Source organism: Hydra vulgaris, chromosome 08 (assembly GCF_038396675.1).
Source record: "Hydra vulgaris chromosome 08, alternate assembly HydraT2T_AEP".
Taxonomy (NCBI): domain Eukaryota; kingdom Metazoa; phylum Cnidaria; class Hydrozoa; order Anthoathecata; family Hydridae; genus Hydra; species Hydra vulgaris.
Window position 1 is genome coordinate 18,950,889 of NC_088927.1, and position 15,138 is coordinate 18,966,026.

The 15,138-nt window shown below is 34.5% G+C and overlaps 1 protein-coding gene across 1 annotated transcript in view; it reads right to left on the bottom strand.

The window, feature by feature from the left end:
* Positions 1-1,999: 1,999 nt before the first annotated feature.
* Positions 2,000-15,138, bottom strand: part of LOC136083668 (TNF receptor-associated factor 3-like) — a 173,145-nt gene continuing 160,006 nt past the window's right edge. The window contains exon 8 of the mRNA XM_065803222.1: positions 2,000-2,750. Coding sequence (XP_065659294.1) covers positions 2,493-2,750 — 258 coding nt within the window. The 3' untranslated portion in view covers positions 2,000-2,492. The remainder of the gene's footprint in view (positions 2,751-15,138) is intronic.

Consider the following 15,138-nt stretch of genomic DNA (forward strand, 5'->3'; position numbering starts at 1 on the left):
TGTAATAGTTTATTTTCCATATATTTCTAATATCTTTTTTGATCCTCTCTGCAATTCTTGCCGAGGGTATATTTTTGTTTTCCTTAAGTTTCATGTTTCTGGCCCACCATAACCGCGACGTTATTAAGTGAGTCAGAGTCATTGCTATTTTCGCAGTGTAGTCTTTCTTCGACAAGTGCTCGATGTTTGTTAGAAAGATCGCATGGACAGTATTAAATTTGTTTGTTGGTAAAAGTCTTTCGTACGTTGGTATAAAGGCCTTCCACACAGACCTAGCCTTTTTGCAGTTGATAAAAGAGTGCATTGTTTTTTCCACTGCTCCGCATGATTTACAAATATTGTTTCCGCGGCCTCTGCTTTTCCTCCAACTCTGAATTTTTTCAAGAGTCGGAAGTGAGTTAGTTAAGGCTCTCCAGAGGGTGTTTTTGGTGGGACCGATGGCGTGAGATACAAAGCTTTTCTCCCATATTTTTTGCCATAGAAGATTTTTTTGTAGCATTGTATCCCACGCCCTTTGTATTTTTATTAAATTGAAGTTTTCATCAGCTTTGGTGAGAAACGCGCGGATGTTTTTTACGCTTCTAGGTTTAATTTCTAAAATTTTGTCATCGCACTTAATGTTCTTAATGACGTCTTTATAGTAAAATGGGAGTTCGTTTAAAGATTTTGGAAAGTTGTTTCTTGTAAGAAACAACCATTGCGGGTAGTTTGTTCGCGCGTGTTTAGCTAGATGGTGCGCCAAATAATAGTTTTGAATAAAGCATGATTCGTGATTGTTTTCTTGTTAATTTATTTGGAGTATATGTTTTGTTCGGAGGGCTAAACGTTGCTTTTTTGTGTCAAGAATGCCCAGTCCTCCTTTATTTATTGGTAGATTTAAGATATCGCTTTTTATGGGCTGCGCGTATTCGCTCTGCCATAAGTACGCAGATATTTCTTTTTTGATTTGCTTGGCGGTAATTTCGTTAATTGGGAAGCCGTTGGCCACGAACCACACCTTAGAGAGTGCAAGAGTATTAACAAAAATACCCTTGCACCTCAGAGATATGTTTCGGTATCTGAAACTTTTGATTTTTTTTCTAAAGTTTTTAACGGCTTTCTTCCAATTTGCGCTAGCGGTGTAGGTTAGGTCGGTGTGGAAGGTAATACCTAAAATTTTAATGCCTGAGGCGTTGCACCAGGTAATATTAAACAGCTTTTGGTTTAGTAATCTGGTCGTGTTTTCATAGTGGATGTGGTTAAATCCACCTAACGCCAGACCTTTGGTTTTGCTTTTGGTAATATTTGATCCTGAGGCTTCCTCGAAATCGTCTAGCGTTTTGAAAACGCTTTGGATAGATTTCGGGTTCCTCAGGAATATTGTGGTGTCGTCAGCGTACTGCATTACCTTTAAATTGTTTTTTGTGCCAGGCAGAAGAATGCCATCTATGTCAGGGTTGTTTCTGACTTCTAGAGCGAGGGTTTCCACTGCCAGACAATAAAGCATGAGTGAAATAGGGTCGCCTTGACGAACACCTCTGTTTATACTAAACGGTTCACTCATGTATCCGTAGTTAAATATTATTGATTTAGAATTTTTCATTGTTTGCATAACTGCTGTTATAAATTTTTCACTTAAGTTGAATTTTTTAAGTGTTTCAAACAAAAAATTTCTGTCAATTTTATCAAATGCTTTTTCCAGGTCGATTGTAATCAGTACACTATCTAAATTTTTTTCGTTAGTGTACTGTATTAGGTCTCTGACCAGGAAAATGTTGGAGAAAATATTTCTTCCCGGTACCGAGCAAGTTTGCGACGGTCCGAGAATTTTATCTAGTACCTTAGACAATCTCAAGACGAGGTTTCATTTCACTTGAGATCGTATTTAAAATTATCGGTTCTGATGAACTTTGATTTTCAGAGGTTGTTGGTGGTGATTGATGGATTTTTTCTGGTGCTGGGTTTGTGTTATCTTGACTCGCATTTTCAACAGGAATATTTTGTACAACTTGCGCTGTTTGTTGGCCATTATGCTTTGTTCTTATGGCATATCCCATAATATTCATGTTGACCAGCATCGGGCTTGGCATGTTTTCCATAACCGCTACGAGGATTCCTGTGTAGTACTCAGTTCCACTCACAGGCGTTTTCCTCATAACAGGTTTTGTGTAAACATGCCGGCCGTAGCCCAGCTGTTCAAAAACGTTGCCAATGTGGAGATTTTTATGCTCGATAGGAAGGCCAAACACAGACAAGTGAGTAACTTGGCTCGGCTCCCTATCAGAGTTCGACTGTTGAAAGATGTGATGAAGGCCGCCCACATCGAGTCCCCTCTCTAACAAGAAGTTCTTCGCGGTGTCAGTCTTCATCACAATCTCCAAGACAGTGTTTCCACGAATCAGTTGGACGCCTTCAAGTTCTCGTCCTAAATTTACTGCCTCGAGGGCACTTATAACTTGATCGATATCAACTCGTTTCCGTAATCTTGATATTAGAGTTTTTGGGAGATTTTTTTAAAAAATTTTTTGGGTTGCTGCAGTTGTGTAGGACATTTTTGAAAATTTTGGTAGGGCTTCCGCGTCCCTTCTCTCTTTGGTCTTCGGCTGGTCCGGATCGACTTCGATTTCGTCGTCTGAGCTGTACGGAGATAAAATAGATAAGATTTCGCTGCCATTGCCAGTTGCGGTTCTCTTCATTCTTTCAATAACAATATCGGCGGTCTCTTTGATCTTTGAAACCATATCGTAAAAACCCAATAAAACACAAAACTCCTGATTAAACCACTACAAAATAAATTTTTCCACTTTTAAAATCGCTGTCTCAGCTAAAATGAAGAACATGAAACCAGACTTACACAGGGCCCTAGAAGGCGGTGTTATTTGGGAGCCGAGACTCCGAATTTTGTCCCATTTAAGGGTTTTTTTAGGCCCATTTAAGGGTTTAGTTGCCACTCAGCCAAAACTGAGCAGCGCCAACTTAATGGTTTATCTCCATTTAACGTCCTGAGTGGACGGAACGCTTTGAGATTTCCGGACGTAGAAAGAGACACTGAAAAAGCGATTCCCAAGAACCTCTATCGACTGTCACGGTTTTGATCTTGTGCTGTTTCTGTTTTCTAACAACACCGAAACCAATTGAGAGATGGTCCGGAGCCGAATATAGAACAGATACTTTTTTTTTTTTTTTTTTCTTATTTTTTATATAAATTTTTTGTTTTATATTTTATATTTTATATTTAAAATAATCATATGAGATTTTAGCTTTAATTTTAATATTTTATATTTAAGTCTTTAATATTTTATATTTAAAGTGATCATATAAAATAACGAAGAACGAAAAAGCGAAAAAATTGATAAAAAACGAAAAGTCGAGATCACTTGCATTTTTGCTCTATAAGTTAAAGATTAGTGTTTCTGAATTTGCTTGACTTATTGCATTATTTATGGAATATATATTATGAAAGTTCTCTATGTCATTTTGTTTTCGATATTTGTTATATTTTATGTTCCATATTTTTTTTTTTTTTTTTTTTTTCTTTTATTACAAAATAATAAATATTTACAATTTTTTAATATTATTAGCTAATTTTTTTAAGTTTTTACAATATATGTTGTTACAATATAGCGTAAATATATACATTTTTTGTTTTTTAAATTTTATTACATAATTTTTGTATTTTTTATTTTTTATTTTTTTGTGTTTTTTGATTTTATATTTTTTTGTGTTTTTTGGTTTTATATTTTTTTGTATTTTTTTGTTTTTTATTTTTTTGCCGTTGTGCGGAAAGAAATCAAGAGTTCAGATAAGGTAAAAAGAAGAAAGAAGATTCAAAATAGATTAAGCAGAGGTTCATAAGGCAAAAGAAAGATTTATATCCGAAAAATTAAAAAAACGGAATTACAGGACTTCAACATAAACATTTCGTTACCAACACTATAGATAAAAAAATTTATGTTTTAAAATAATATTTCATATAATAAGGTCTGGCAGTGATTTGCTAATTTTATATAATAATAAGTTTGTTGTATAACATAAAAAAAATGCAAGAGGGAAGAAAGTCTTTACTAAACATACCACGAGCCGTTGTTTTATTTCAGCTCATATGTTTAGTTTCAGACTGCCATTCTCTACTTGGCAGAAAACATTTTTTATACAAAAATAATCACAGAAAATGTCCGTGGTGTTTCTACGGACATGATAATTATATTTTAAGATAATAATTTTCCTGATGTTCCTGATTATTACCCTGATCACTGCCATTGGGTCAATTTTTTTGTTATTACACATGTGGTGACATCTACTGTTCCATATTGCACTCATGATGGTTTGAGTGAGTGTCAAAAGCAGCTGCGAAGTGGGGTTTTTCTCCGATAAACTCGCTGTTTCAATCGAGAAAATCGAATTTATCGGAGAAAAGTTGTTTCGGGATGTCAAGGAGTTATATACATGTTTAAAATATTCCCAAATTTCGACAGAAGGAGGAAAGTAGGCAAAGATATGCATGTTGTCCTCGATTTTACCACAAGTTTTGCATTTGTTATTTTTGACGATCTGTTGCCTTGTGCTTTTGGCTAGCAAGGCCGCAGAAGGTAAACTGTTGTGTAAAAAACGAAAGAGGGTGTTTTGAGTCGGTCCGCATGCGTGGGAGATGATGTATTTTTTCCAAATTTGGGTCCACGGCATTGTTGTTTTTGTTGAACTGTTCCAAAAAAGTTCTGCTGGCACAACTGTCTTTTTGTTTTTTGCCACTTCTAAGTAAAATTTTTTGTTGTTTTTAGGGGGATGTTAAAAAGGGACCCGTTTTTGCCTAATATTTCTATTGTTGTTTTGTAGTACTGAGACGTTTTGTTGTCCCAGTGTTTCGAAAAATTGTTCTGCTTTAAAAAGTTCCAGCTTAGGTTTTGGTTCGTAAATTTTATAAGTGAACTCGCCAACCAATACTTTGAAAAGTAGTGATAATCGTGAGCTTTGTCCTCTTCGCATTCTTTCAGTTGAAAGAGTGTTTTGAGGCGAAGTGCAAGACTTTGCTCCTTCGGTGATAAAATTCCGAGACCCCCGATTTTGACGGGTAAGAAAAGTGTCTCTCTCTTGACCGGATTGTAATTGGTCTTTTGCCACAGATTTTCGAAAATGGCTCTGTGCAGACGTTCTATTACCCATTCGGGAACGGGCAGCACGTTTGCCGAAAACCATACTTTTGACATTGCTAACGTATTTATCAACATAGTCTTTCCCCTAAGTGACAAAGTACGTAGTCCCAGAAACTTGAGTTTTTTCTCTATTTTGTTTAGAGTTACTAACTAGTTGAAATTGGTAGTATCGCTCAGTCTGGTGTAAAAAGTAACACCTAAAATTTTGAAACCGGTGTTGTTGTTCCACTCTATGCCGTCCAATTCCGGGTACATTTTGGGATCAAAACCCCCAAAGGCGAGACCCTTGGTTTTTGAGGCATTGATCACTGAACCACTTGCTTTTTCAAACAGTTTTACTTTTTCGAAGAAACAACGGACTGATTTTACGTCCCTGGCAAAAAAGTTCGAATCGTCTGCGTACTGCTGTATTTTAAGGGGTTTAGGTGTACCTGGTAGCGGGAAACTCTCTATTCTGCCATCTGCTCTGATCACCAAAGCGAGAGCTTCGGCGACAAAAACATACAGCAAGAGAGAGAGGGGATCACCCTGTCTAACTCCCCTTTCCGTAGGGAAGGAGGCTGACAGGAAACCGCAATTCAGAACAGATGCCGAAACTTCTGAATATAAGGTGTTAACGAAAGATACAAAATTTTCTCCGAGATTGAATTTTCGGAGAATCTGAAGCAGAAACGCACGATCAACTTTATCAAACGCCTTTTCTTGGTCTATTGACAAAATGAAACTAGGTTGATTTTTAAATTGCGCGTAATCTATAAGATCACGGACTAAATGTAAATTTGAGAATATTGTTCTACCTGGGATTCCGCAAGTTTGATTTGGTTCTATAATTTTCCCCATTACTTTTGCAAGTCTTAGGGCCAGCGCTTTTGTGATTATTTGGTAATCAGCGCCGATTAGGAATATGGGCCTCCAGTTTTTGCGTTCGGAAAGATCTCCTTGTTTGGGGATCAGTGAAATAATAGATTTTTTCATAGAGTGGCTGGTGTTTTTTTCTACGAAAAGTATTTCGTAGGCAAGTTCTTCAAAATCTTTTTCTAAATTGTGCCAAAAGGTTTTATAAAATTCAGCCGGAAGTCCGTCAAAGCCCGGAGATTTTCCGTTTTCAAATTTAAAAAGGGCTTCTTTTAGTTCGGCGACGGATAGGCGGGTGTTTAAAAATTGATTTTCATCATCACTTAAACATTTAGTGATGTGTGACAAGACATAATTTTGGCTGTCTTTGCATAAACTAGTTTTGGTGTAAATGTTTTTGTAATATGAAACTAGGGAGTTTAGTATTTCACCAGGTTCACTCGTCAATGTGCCGTCATTCTTGCGAATTTCGGTAATTGACTTGTTCCGCTGTTGAACTTTTTCCAAATTATACAAAAATTTTGAAGGTTTTTCTCCTTCTTCGATTAGTTTTTGTTTCGTGCGAATAAACGCTCCGGGAAACTGGAGCAAGAAAAGAGCATCGCGTTTTTCTTTGATGCTATCTAAATTCGGGTTAGCGTTTTGTCGCTCCCGTTGGATTTCGTTTTCAATCCTTTTGATATTTTTTTTGTTTTTCGCACTTTCCTGTATCGATATGTGTTGTAATTCAGCCCTAACAAAAAGTTTGCAGTCGTCCCACCATTTTAAAATTGACCTATAGGACCGTTTTCTTGTTTGCCAATCTCGAATTAAGAGCTCAATTTTTTGCCTTTGTACCTCTATTTCCAAAAGGGAGCAGTTTAATTTCCAGTATCCTGGTCCTCTCCTGGTTTTACTAAAATTGACAGTTGTTGACACGAACTCGTGGTCGGAAAAAGGGTTGGTGAGAATTTTGTTGTGTTGTTTTTTTGGCGATTTTATCAGGGCAGTAGATTCTGTCGAGTCTACATTTGACCGTCTGATTGCGCCATGTGAATTCTCTTTTGTTGGGAAATTAGTAACGATAAACATCTACGAGGTTATACTTACCTTGGAGGACCCCGAGTTCAGCAATGCCGTAGGTGTGATATTTAGCGTTGTTTGTGCCCTCTGTGTCAAGAGGCAGGCTTTCGACCATGTTGAAATCCCCGGCCATCAGGACGGGTAGTCCTGTGTCCTGCAAGAAATCTCTAAAGTCGCCAAAAAAGAGGCGCTTTTCTCTCGGCACATTGGGCGCGTAAATATTCAGCACCTGAATTTTGTGTTCATCAATTTTTATCATGACATTTAATATTCTTCCGTTGTTGTCCCTTTTTAGTTCGTGCAAAGACACATTGGATTTGGAGAGTATCGCCACCCCACAACAGTTATGACTCGGACCTGAGTTCCAAATAGACTCGCCAGTTCATTCGTCACTCCAATGTTTAACAGTGGACGGTCCGGATTTTGTTTCCTGAAGGAGGATAAGATCGAAGATGGATTTTTTGAGAAACCCAAAAAAATTATTGCGTTTTTCTTGATCGTTTGGAGCATTTATGTTGCACGTTAAAATATTAATAGCCATGATGGAGAGGATCAGGTTTCCTAATTTGAAAGCTCGTGTACCTTAAACACGAATATAATAATTTTACAACCTGACATAAAAAACACAAACATAAAAACCTTAACCTTACAGCACGAGTTTTCGTTTGAACTGACGTAATACGAACAATAGGACTCACTGGACCATAACATTTCACAAAAAAGCGCGAACTACAACAATACGAATTACGACAGCTTAAGCGCTTTTTTAAAAACGAGACATGCATAATTAATGAAGTTAAAAATAGAACGTAAAAAAAGAATTTTTGTAGAAAGAAAAAAAAATAAAAGTTTAGAACAAAAAAATTCGAAATAATAGTCTGATTTGAGAACAAAGCTAAAAAGTGAGATAAAAAGAAAACATATGAGAGAGAAATAAACTTACGATTTCTTTTCCGCACATGTTTGGCTATCATATTGTTCGTCTATAACTAGCAAGTCAATATCATCTTCGTAAGACATTTTCTCATTTTCTTCTAAAAAACAAACTTCTTCTAGAGACACTTTTAACTCCGCGTTGTTTATCAGTTTTTTGGGGGTGCCGCGTTCCAACTGCCCCAAACGTTTTCTCGTTGGTTGGGTGGAACGTGCCTTTTTGGTTTTTAACACCATTTTCTTTTTCCTTGATGATTTCTTTTTCAGGATTAGTATCTACATCGTTCTCGATACTGGCGTTGTTTACTTTAATTTCTACAAATTCGTTGTCGATATGCGGTGTAGTTGGTTGTAAAGAATTGGTGGGTGGATCGGTTTGGTTTGTTACTTTAGGGTTGGGTTCGGGCTGGCCAGGATGTTTATACCGTAAATTAAGACCATCAACTTTTTGGTAGCGGGGTAGCGGATTTAGAGTGGGGTTGTGCCAGTTCTTGATAATTATTATGACGTTTCCAGTGAAAATGTCCTCTCCTAGGACCTTGCATTTCTGTAGGTAGAAAGAATCAAACTCTCCACGTCCAGCAGCTAGATGTTTGCCAAGCAGGATAATGGCGCTTTGGCAGCCATTCCTAAGAGTTCCTATTGGAATGTTCTGAACCAGGACGTGAACTTTTCGTACGAACTTTCGCTGGAAGTTTAAAACCATACCTTTAATTTCAATTTCAGCTTCTAAAAAGGATGTCAAAGACGAGTTGTTTGTAACGGCAAACTCGAACAACTTGTTGGAATAATGTCTAGTGACTCCCCACACATTACTAAGTAGCTTCTTTTCAGCCAAGCTAGCAAGAAAATCACTAACGGAAACGTTAAGATCCCCATACCTACAAATTAGAACGTTCGCATTGTCGACTTCGAATTTAGTGTTGAAAATTCCAAGATTACTATTGGGATGAGCAGATGCGAGAACGGAACCAAGAACACCAGCCTAACTTTTCGCCATTTTGATTGATGCCTATCTTAGTGGTGCATTACCTTATTAACACAAATACTAAAGAAGTTTAGATGTGTTTTTTTCCGTAGCCTACTAGTCTATACTAAACAAATATATATATATAGGCTTAAAAATTATAATAACCGCTGTCTACAGCTGAAATTTCGATACAGTAGAAATGATATATATAAGTAATCAGATTGCTTGTGGGTTCGTTTTTTTTAAAAAAAACTTTTGTTATTACAATCGTCTGGACAAATGTATTCAGGGCACTTACAATATTGTTAATTCAACAAATTTGTTAAATACTGTAATTCATTTATGAGTTATGGTATTCAACGATGCATTTGTCAAGACATAAGTAACTAAAAAAAGTTTTAGAAAAATATTTTTTTGCTAAAAATTTGAATCGCAAAGTTGCAATTAGTTAGTTGCAACTTCGCGAATCGAAACGCTGTTTTCGTGACAAATTTGTTATAAAAAAAAATTAGAACTAATTTTTTGTATATTGTTAAAAGTTTAAAAAACACCAGTATGGTTTTTTTTAACTTATAAATATCAATTAAAAAAAAAACTATGACACTTATAATTATAACAGTGCACTTTTAATAAGTGTAAACTAAGACGCAACATAACGTCAAAAAAATCTATAGGTATTTTAAATGCGTCTCACATTTAGATTATGTAAAGTTACATCACGTTTTATTTGATCAAAGGCTTTAAAATTTATGTTTAGCAAATAATCTTTTATAAATAAAACCCACAAGCAATCCAAACTAATTATTATATATACTTAATCTTTTTACATTAAATGTTGATCTGAAATAATACCTGGTGCTTATAAAATAACTAAATCAGATTGCTAGTGGGTTTGATTTAAAAGAAAAGTGCTTTTAAGTTTTATAAACGGCATAAATCGTTAATTAATCCGAAGACGGCATATTAAAAGATTTTTAATACTCAAGTTTTTTTTGCAACTTTTTTGATTAAAACTTAGATTTCAATGCGGTAGAAAAGTATTATTTTGAGGTACATAAAACAATACACAGTTGATGTATGAACACTCCATTGCGCCTGTAACTGTAATATTTATATCTGTAAATGGCGTAAATACGGGTTGGGGGAAGAAGGGGATCAGGACTCAGTTATAAAAGAAAGAAGACACTAAACTAAAAAAAAAGGTAGGTACGTTAAAAGCGTAGGTTCTTTTATTGAGGTGGAGGGTACTAAAAAAAGCGTATATCAAAATTATAAAAGAAGACACTAAACTAAAAAAAAGGTAGGTACGTTAAAAGCTTAGATTATTTTATTGAGGTGGAGGGTACTAAAAAGGGGAGGGGAAGAAAGTTTAAAATAAAAGCGTACGTACTTAATGAACGGCTCCTATTTAGAAATACATTTATACATATACAATTAGCAATGATAGTTAAAATTATGCTTGAATTTTTCGGTTTTTAAGCTAGACATTAGGGGTGTTCAAAAAAATTTTTATTATATAACGAAAATACACAAGAAAGCCAATATGGAGCAAATATGAAAAAAATGCGATTACAAAAAAAAAATTCTAAAATAATTGACATTTACCTTGTGCTCAAGCAACAAAAAACCATGGAAAATGTGGTAAATTGTTTCCAAATTACTTGGCTTTGAGCGCATGGTAAATCTCAATATTTTCTGAAAACAAAATTTCTTATGTGATAATGACCCAAATTTTTTTTAGATTGCTATGTATTCCGGTTTTTTCATAAATGTTGTTTAAGTTAAAAAAAAAAAATTTAGGAAAAAAATAACTATGGGCAAATACGCAATAAAGTTTTATTTTTTTGACTAAATTTTGCGAAACTTTATTTTATTTTAAACAACAAATACGAAAAAACCAGATTACACAATACAGTACGGATTACACAATATTACACAATAACATAACATAATACAATAATTAACATAACATAATACAATAATTAACATAACATAATACAATAATAATAATAATTAACATAACATAATAATACAATAATAATAATTATACATAATAATACAATACATAATAATACAATAATAATACAATAATAATACAATACAATACAATACAAAATACAATACAATACAATACAATAATACAATACAATACAATACAATACAAAAATAATACATAATAATACATTACATAATAATAATAATACATAATAATACAATAATAATAATAATTAACATAACATAATACAATAATTAACATAACATAATACAATAATAACATAACATAATTACACAATAACATAACACAATAATACGGATTACACAATATTACACAATGACACAGTACAGATTACACAATACAGTACGGAAAAAAACACATACTGAAACTGTTTAGTCCCTGTGTTTATTTCTTGCTTTAATTAGGTTAACCTAATTAACAGCATGTGTTCATCCTATTGCACTTTCTAACATCGTGTGCATTTTTTGTCTGCTTTGCTCTATGGTATCTTTCAAACTCGACTACACCTATCTTTTGCTCTAACATATTTTCGTTTTTCCAAAACTCACTTTACTCTTGGCCGTAGAGCGGTAATGACGCTCCTCTACTAGGGGCTGAACATGTCTCTGCGTGCCATGGTATGGTGGTCTCCGTATGGCAATTAGCTGGAGGAGAATAAACCACGATACCAACTTTTTAGTTTTCTTGCTTGTGGATTTTTACGATTTTTAGGTGCGAATTTCAAGATGGCGGCTGGTGAGCCGGTTGGCGGTGAGAAATTTCCCGATAACTCGAGGAAACTTTCTTATTCTAAAAATGATGTATGCTTAACAATTCAAGAAACTGAAAACTTGTTGAACAAAATGAAAGCGGTAGCTAATGGAGAATTGATTGAAGATGTGAATATCGATTACAGCGATGATGACCTGTCTAGTGAAGAGGATGAATACCACAATATTTCGAAACCTAGGAGTTACGCATCGGCGCTAAATTCTATTAAAAAAGTTGATCGTCGACCACTTTTACGAACTCTGGTTTCAAGAGTTCAATCGAAACTTTCCATTATGGATGTAATTGTAGAAATCGAAAATGCTAACTTAGCAGAACAACTTGAAGGGGTTCAATTAATTAATCGAAACACTATTATTGAGATCGTGATGAAGACTGATGGAGCACGAAACTTTCTTTTGGAGCAAGGGTTGAATATCAATGGATTTCATCATATATTCAAAAAGTCAAATTCAAATAGACAACCTAGCAGACGAACACATGTGTCCATCTTTGGACTGCCTTTAGAGGCAAAAAATACTCAAATTGGAAAATGTCTAGAACAGTTGGGATTTGGTAGACATGTTCTTACTAAACCAATAATGCGTAAAACACCGAATGAAGGTAAAGAATATTATAGTGGGATTTTAGTGGCAGTGATGGAAGATTTAATAAAACCGATTCCTGTATTTATCGACTTGTTAGGATATCGCGTAAGAACGAAACATAATGGTCAAGTAATTGCTTATGAAAGAAAACATAACGAAACAAAAGAAAACATTACACAGTCAAATGAAGTCAACAGCGAAAATTTAAATAAAGAGGATGATGTTATAGCGATGTCAATTGTTACTGAACAAATGGAAGCAGTAGAAAAAATATCTACGCCGAATATAGCTGATAGAAAGGATTCTCCAATTGAAGATGCGAGAGAAGAAGTTGAGAATAATAAAGTTGCTTTATCGGAGGTGGATTTTAAAAAAGTATCATGTAAATCAAAAAAAGGAAAGAAGAGACGAGAGGAGAGAAAGCAAGCGACGAATGATGGCGGTGAACGAAAAAGAAGAAACGAGGAAGAAAAGATAAAGGTTGTTGGGAAAACGAGTGTTACAAACTGGTACGAGGAAATGGTGGAGTCAGGAGAAATAGAGAATGATGAAGGCAAAATTACGTGAGAAATTTTAATTTTTACTTGATTTTTTATTTTTAATTTTTTGTTTCATGATATTTTATTTTTTTTTTAACTTTTAAAAAAAAACGTAATTTGCGAACAATTTTGTTCGGAGCATGTGCAAGAACTTCCGCGTTTTTTTTTAAGTTGTTAAAATGTCTTTTATTCTGGTTTCCTTAATTTGAAATGTGTCATTTTTTTAATGTTTTAATAATGTCTGTTCTAAAACTTAATTGATTTCCTTGTTTTCGAGATAATTAGTAGAAATGGCTTTTAAAATTTTGTCAAATAACGTCAATGGCCTTAATAATGTAGCCAAAAGAAAAAATATTTTTAACTTTCTAAAAAACTTATCTTGTGATTTTTATTGTATCCAAGAAACCCATAGCACCGACGAATCGGCTGTAGAATGGGCCCAAGAATGGCAAAACATAACTGAAGGCTGTTCAGTATGGAACAGCGGCTCAAGCCGCGAATGCGGTGTGGCCATTCTCTTTATAAAAGAAACTAAAATTGCAGAAATAACTAAGGACAAAAGCGGAAGAATTCTTGCTGTCACAGCAAAAGTAGACAATTTAAACATTAGATTAATTACTGTTTATGCTCCGAACACGCATAGTGTCAAAGAACGTTTTTTTAAGAAACTAAATAAACACGCGGGAGCATATGATTTTTAAAAAATTATCTGGTGATTTCAACATGGTTGAAAACCCTATTCTTGACCGACAAGGTGGGGATTTATTAAATAAAAACCACCAAATCGGTCTCAAACAGTTAAGCGCGTTTAAGAAAGTTCATAAAGTGAATGACGTATTCAGAACGCGTTTTCCCCAAAAACTATTTTTTACTTACGAAAAAGAAGACAAAAGTTTCAAAAGTAGAATAGACAGAATTTATGTTTCGGATGCAATTTTGAATAAATGTGAATGCAAGTTTGTTAAAAACAAACTTAGCGACCATGTAGCTGTTTTTTATGATTTAATTTTAAAAGAATATATATCGAGAGAGGGCCTGGTTACTGGCATCTTAATACGAGTTTGTTAGGTGAGGTGATGTTTGAAAATAAACTAAAAAATGATTTTGAAAAAAAGAAAAACAAAAAATTCAAATTTGCAAACAACAATCAATGGTGGGACGTAATAAAAACTAGGATTAGGGATATTGCGATAGAGGTGTCGAAAGTTAAAAAGAGAGAAAACAAAACTCGCGAAGCGTTTTTAGAAAATCAAATAAACCTAGAAAAAAACAAAGTCAATAGAGACGATGAGAAAATTAAGCAAATGCAAAAAGAACAAAAAGAGCTGTTTAACAACAGCGGAATTTTTGTGCGAACAAAACAAATTATTGTCGAGGAAGGAGAAACGCCTTCTAAAGCGCTTTTTCAATTAGAAAAAAGTAACCAAACCAAAAAAACAATTAAAAAAATTAAAAGCGGCGATAAAACTTACAGAGACACGGAAAACATTTTAAAAACCATTAGGAATTTTTACAAATCGCTTTATAAAAGGAAAAAATTAAATCAAGAAATGCAAGAGTTTTTCTTAAACAACATTCAAAATTGTTTAACAAATGATCAAAACGCTTTTCTTAATGTAGAGTTTAGTAGCGAAGAACTTTTTAACGCTGCGAAGTCACTCAGCAAAGGAAAGACTCCTGGAATTGATGGAATTCCGGTTGAGTTCTACATCGAATATTGGCATATATACGGTGAAGAACTCACGGCTTTGTTTAACGAAAACGTTTTTAATCCGAAAAACGAATTGTCCTGGTCACAGAGGACAGCGCTGATCAGTCTTCTGCCCAAGGACGGCAACTTAACTTTTATACAAAATTGGCGTCCCATCTCTCTATTATGCGGCGACTACAAAATTATTACAAAGGCGCTAGCTTTGCGACTTTCGAAAACTCTATATCGCATACTAGGATCGTCCCAAACGTGTTCAGTCCCTGAAAGAAACATTTTTTTAAATTTGTTTCTTTTGAGGGACGTCATTCACTATACGACCGAAAAAAATATCGAAAGCGTTTTGCTGTCAATTGATCAAGAAAAAGCGTTCGACAAACTTGATAGACATTTTTTGTTCAAAATTTTAGAAAAATATAATTTGGGTCAAAATTTTATCAATGTTATTAAACAAACAATGAAACAAAATCAATCCATAGTAATAAACAACGGTTACATGAGTAAACCGCTAAAAGTTCGCAGAGGTGTTCCTCAAGGCGACCCCATTTCCCTTATGTTGTATTGCCTGGC